At 39.7% G+C, this 5,464-nt stretch overlaps 1 protein-coding gene across 1 annotated transcript; it reads left to right on the forward strand.

Moving 5' to 3' along the window:
- Positions 1-656: 656 nt before the first annotated feature.
- On the forward strand, positions 657-4,352 carry LOC141249667 (uncharacterized protein Cbei_0202-like). The gene is made up of 13 exons (XM_073669745.1): positions 657-998; positions 1,248-1,310; positions 1,401-1,847; positions 2,056-2,127; positions 2,214-2,339; positions 2,412-2,624; positions 2,796-2,843; positions 3,031-3,186; positions 3,256-3,417; positions 3,625-3,718; positions 3,801-3,919; positions 3,999-4,043; positions 4,119-4,352. Exons 1-13 carry the CDS (start codon positions 657-659, stop codon positions 4,350-4,352), a joined length of 2,121 nt encoding a protein of 706 aa, XP_073525846.1.
- The last annotated feature ends 1,112 nt before the right edge of the window (positions 4,353-5,464 follow it).

The following is a 5,464-nucleotide window of genomic DNA, read 5'->3' on the forward strand; positions in this document are numbered from 1 at the left end:
CGAAGGTGAAGGAAGGAGCGGAGGCCGCCGTCGCGGAGAGGAGAACGCTGGAGGCCGTTGACTCAATGGAGGGAGAGGCGGGAGTCTGGGGAGAGGAGGGTATCGTGAAATTGGGTATGGTGATGTGAGAAATTGGAACTACAATACAAAATTTAGCCATTCCAATTTGTGGGAGATGCGGAAAATCAACAAAACACACATAACACAACAGCTGAGTAAAGAGGGAAAAAAGATGAGCAAGAGATGAACAAATCTCATGAGAAATTGGGGTTCAAACACGGGTAAAATAGACATTTCGTCAATTTTAACATAATTTTTGACGAAAAGTATTCGTGGATGACTTTTGATAAGAAAGCAAAATCTGAATAATTTTAAAAGTGATCCCTGTAAATCTAGAGGATGGTTCGGTAAAAAAAAGGCTTTGCTTTATTTTTTTGAAACGAGAGGCCATATGAGTTAAGTAGGGGAGATACTAGCAATTACGGAAGGCTTGGGACCTCTCGAACTGAAGTAGACTATATACACAGGCCCGAGACAAGACTCTCCTAAAACCCAAATCCACCTTCTCAGGCCCAATACCTGAAGTGCCCCCTATCTTATCCCATGCACCTTTCGACACCGTGAAAATTCCTCTTGCTCTCTCTCTCGCGCCCGCCATGTCCGTTGCCGCGAGCACTCTCTCACTCCCTTCTCTTTCTCCTAATTTTACAGCTAAGTTCTGCTTCAGCATTTCCAAACCAAACCTCTTTCAGGCTTCGAGTTTTCTCCTCCAAATCCGATGTGCGAGAAGGTCGCAGAGGACGGGAAAGCTTCGTTACCCGTCGGAGAAAAAGAGGCTCAGAGATATGAAAAGGCCGAAGATCGATGTCAATGATAAAATTGAGGGGGTTTGGAGGCTATCAAAGCTGGGAGTTGAGGTTGACAGGGACCCGGGCAAAGATTTTCTCGGGATTTCTGATGCCCTTCTTGAGCAAATTGCGAAGGTTCTCAAATTCCCGGTCAGTATAAATTCTAATCTCGACACTATCTGAGTGCTTTCTGTTGAATGCGGAAATTCAGCTCCATGAATTTTTAGCTCTTTTACGTTAGAACGACTGTATGTCCGTTGATTAGTTGTTGTTTTGAAGATGCTTGGCATTCGTGTACGACTTTGTATTATATGTGAATTAGTAATTCTCATTTACGTCGAGTGTGGTTTATCTTGCTGTGATTGGATCATTAAAACATTCTATTTCGAAAATATGCAGGTTGCTTCAATGTTACCAGCAGAAGCATTCACAGTAGTAAGGAAATCATTTGATGCCAGAAAGGTGTCGCATTTTATGTAGATTATGATGAGAAACAAATGAACACTATATTCGTATTAGTACTTAGTATACTTTTGCCCTTCTTGATTGTAGGTACAAAAGGAACCTAAATTTGTATACACAGTTGATATGGATGCTAAGAAGCTATTTGACGTAGAGCCACGAGTTTGGGATTTCATTTCTCAGCTTGAGCCTAAAGGCGGGCTTGTTGAGCTTATGCCTCAAGTTGACACCTCAGGTGACTTAATGAAAATAATAACTGATTGTAATAAGAAAGAGGAAGAATCAGAAGCCATGAAGATAGATGAGAAACTGAGTGAATTGAATGGTTTAAACGTACGCTTACCAAATGAAAGGCCAAAAGTTGCAGTTGTTGGTAGTGGTCCTGCTGGTTTGTTTGCAACTCTTGTTCTTGCAGAATTCGGTGCAGATGTTACCTTGATTGAGCGAGGCCAACCTGTTGAGCAAAGGGGACGCGATATCGGTGCATTAGTAGTTCGTAGACTCATTCAATTGGACAGCAACTTCTGCTTTGGGGAGGTGATTTACTAGCTGTTTGGAGGGTAACAAAATTAATCTGTTAAGCTGAATTTAATCTGTTAATTGATCTGAATGAATGATTACGTAATATGCATATGATGACGTACACAAATTAAGAAATATGTATTTGACTATATTGTTATTATTCACTTGTTGATACATGATTTGATTATCTTTGAGTGGTTTGAATAGGACTTATGTGTGGCAGGGTGGTGCAGGTACCTGGAGTGATGGGAAACTTGTAACTAGAATAGGGAAGAATAGTGCTAGTGTCCAAGCGGTAAGAACAATATACTCCTAGTAGCCGTGATATATGCATTAATGCTTTTAAAACATTAAATAAATTGGAAAACTTCATCTTTCCAGGTTATGAAGACACTAGTTCATTTTGGTGCTCCAAGAAATATACTGGTTGATGGAAAGCCTCATCTTGGGACTGATAGATTGGTTCCTCTATTGCGCAGTTTTCGCCAGCATCTACTTGGACTGGGCGTGAGTAATTTGCTTGGAAATTCTTGATTCCTAATTTAAGAACAAATTTTTGATTGTCTTTTGATTGTGCAGGTTTGTGTCAAATTTGGATCAAGGGTTGATGATCTGATTGTGGAGGGGGCAACTGTTAAAGGAGTAAAAGTTTCCAATTCTAGTGATATCTTGCTGAGTGAAGGCCAAAATGAGGCCTATGATGCAGTTGTATTAGCTGTTGGTCATTCTGCTAGAGATGCATATCAGATGCTTCTTTCACACAGCGTGGATTTGACCCCCAAAGATTTTGCAGTTAGTTCCTATCCTGATACACAAATATATATTTTGTTTAGTATTATCACCCTCAACCATCCTCAATGATCAGTGTAGATCACAACTTATGATGTATCCATTAACTTTGTGTTTTGACATGAATGCCTGCATTGTTCTTTCAGGTCCTAATTCAGTTTATGTGATTTATAGGTTGGTTTGCGAGTTGAGCATCCACAGGAGTTGATAGACAGGATACAGGTTAGTCAACATCATATAAAAGTATGATTAGAAAAACTTGAGCATCATAATACAAGTTATAGAAAAATGTTGTACATCAATTTCACAGTCCAACTCCATCATTTCCTCTACATTTCACTGGTCAATGGTTCAGTTTATTAACCTTGTAGCATGAACTTATTTAGTGTTCCACTATAATGCTCTCCAGTACTCTGGATTGGCTTCAGAGGTACAAAAAGGAAGGGGGAAAGTACCAGTTGCAGATTACAAGGTTACAAACTATGTCAGTTTAGAAGGTGCAAACTCTGAATTAGAGTCTCAGAAGCGTGGTTGCTATTCATTTTGCATGTGCCCTGGAGGCCAGGTAATTTCAATTCAGACAGACCATTGTCAATAAATGTCTCACTTCATCTCTAATGGACCCTGTTGACAGATTGTTCTGACCAGTACAAATCCCTCCGAGCTCTGTATTAATGGCATGTCATTTTCTAGACGCTCATCAAAATGGGCTAATGCAGCGATTGTTGCTACAGTCTCATCCAAAGATTTTGATTCCTTGAATCTACATGGACCTCTTGCTGGGGTCACATTTCAGGTACCTCATCATTTCTGTTGTGTCTGAATTCTGGTGAAGCTGTAGGGTTTAGTTTATTAAATCGGGGAATTAGTGAATACAATATAAGACCCTTATATAGAGGTCTAAAACACTTGAACAAGATTGCATATGAATATGTGAATATGCTGAAAGTTTTGATCAGTCTATTTAAGATCAATCATTCTAATTAAACACTTAAACACTCAGCGGGAGCTAGAGAAGAGAGCAGCTATGATGGGAGGTGGAAATTTTGTGGCCCCCGTCCAAACGGTTACTGATTTTTTGGAAAACAAATTGTCTGGTAATATCTCCAACTGCTTTTGAAATCACATAACCTCATAGAACATTTTTTTCATTTTAGTAATCTTTACTTGTTTTTGCAGCTACACGTGTACCACCTTCTAGTTACCGTTTAGGGGTCAGGCCAGCACCTCTCCATGAGTTGTTTGCAGATCATATAACTAGAGCTCTCCAAGATTCAATTTTGATGTTTGATAAGGAGGTTTCTAGCTTCTTCTTTTTTCTCTCCAAATTATCCTCTATGTCTATCTGCTAGACTGACCTCTTCTTTTTTCTTTCAGTTACCTGGCTATGTATCTAAAGACGCCCTTCTACATGGAGTAGAGGTATTTCTGTCCTTTAATCATTATTTTGTTTCAGCATCTTACAGTTGGATTAATTCAGATCTGTTTCATTTACAGACAAGAACCAGCTCTCCTATACAGATCCCACGAGATGCTGAAACGTACGAGAGCAAGAGTTTGAAAGGGCTATACCCAATAGGGGAAGGAGCTGGTTATGCTGGAGGAATAGTGAGCGCTGCTGTTGATGGCATGTATTCTGGTTTTGCATTGGCAAAGCAGCTGGGCTTATTTTGCGGTGACATTGAATCTATTCTTGGCAGGCCTCAGAATTCCGCCTCTAACAAGTACTGATTTTTGCATACTCATCTGGATACACCATCAAATGAATGCTCAATTACAGGAAACTGACCAACATTCAAGTTCATGTCTGAAGATCAGAGTCTGCGGTGAAAACCCTGAAACTGCGTTGTGTATATTCTTAGAAGAACTGTTATCATGAGAAATTTTGTGAGTTGAAATGTCCTTCGTGTGCTTATCCGTTAAAGTGGGTTCTCGTTGCTACATTTTCCAGCCACGGACGCATCCAATCTTTCATCTCTTCGAGCCACGAACCAAACAATCTATTTTGTATATGCACCTTGTAATTGTAACTAGGATTTGTTTGGATTGTGTACTATTTATAATTAGGTTTTTAATGAAAAGTGTATCTTGGTTAAAAAGTCATTTTTAAAATGCGTGTATTTTTTTTTGAAATTAGAATATAAAAGACAAAGTAAAGTATAATATATTAATAAATATCCTTCGTCAAACAGAATATTCTATCTAATATATACATACATATATATATATATAGAAGACGTTCCCGGTGCGGACTAGTTTTTGGTGCGGACTGTGCGGACTATCACAACTGGTGCACTTTTTAACATATTATTGGTGCACTCTCAGTACACTACCAAGTGTATTATTGGTGCATTCTTTCAGTGCACTACTGGTGCATTCCTCAATAGGTACTGGTGCACTCATCGGTGTACTCTGGTGCATTCCTCGGTGTACTAAGGTGCACTCCCCCGTAGTAATCTGGGCCGTTCATTTCTTTTAATCTGGGCCGTTCATTTCTGATTTATCTCGCGTAGATGAGTAGTAATCTGCGCCGTTCATTTAAAGTGAGTAGATACGTAGTAATCTGGGCCGTACATATATATATATAGCATTTAAAGTGAGTAGATGAGTAGTAATCTGGGCCGTTCATTTCTTTTAATCGTGTGGTTCCTGATTTATCTCGCGTTTTAAGTTTTTTAAGTGAACAGGGACATTTCAGTCATTTTACCTCCTAACCCTCCCTCGTACGTGCCTCATCCTTGCTCCAAACTTCACCCATGGCGATCTTTAGTGCGCAGTTGATTATGCCTCGCTTCGTCCTCGCTCCCTCCTCTCAGTTCACTGAAGAATCTACCGGACCATCT

The sequence above is a fragment of the Phyllobates terribilis genome, unplaced genomic scaffold (assembly GCF_046119375.1).
Source record: "Phyllobates terribilis strain yellow unplaced genomic scaffold, ASM4611937v1 Scaffold_4968__1_contigs__length_55553, whole genome shotgun sequence".
Classification (NCBI taxonomy): domain Eukaryota; kingdom Metazoa; phylum Chordata; class Amphibia; order Anura; family Dendrobatidae; genus Phyllobates; species Phyllobates terribilis.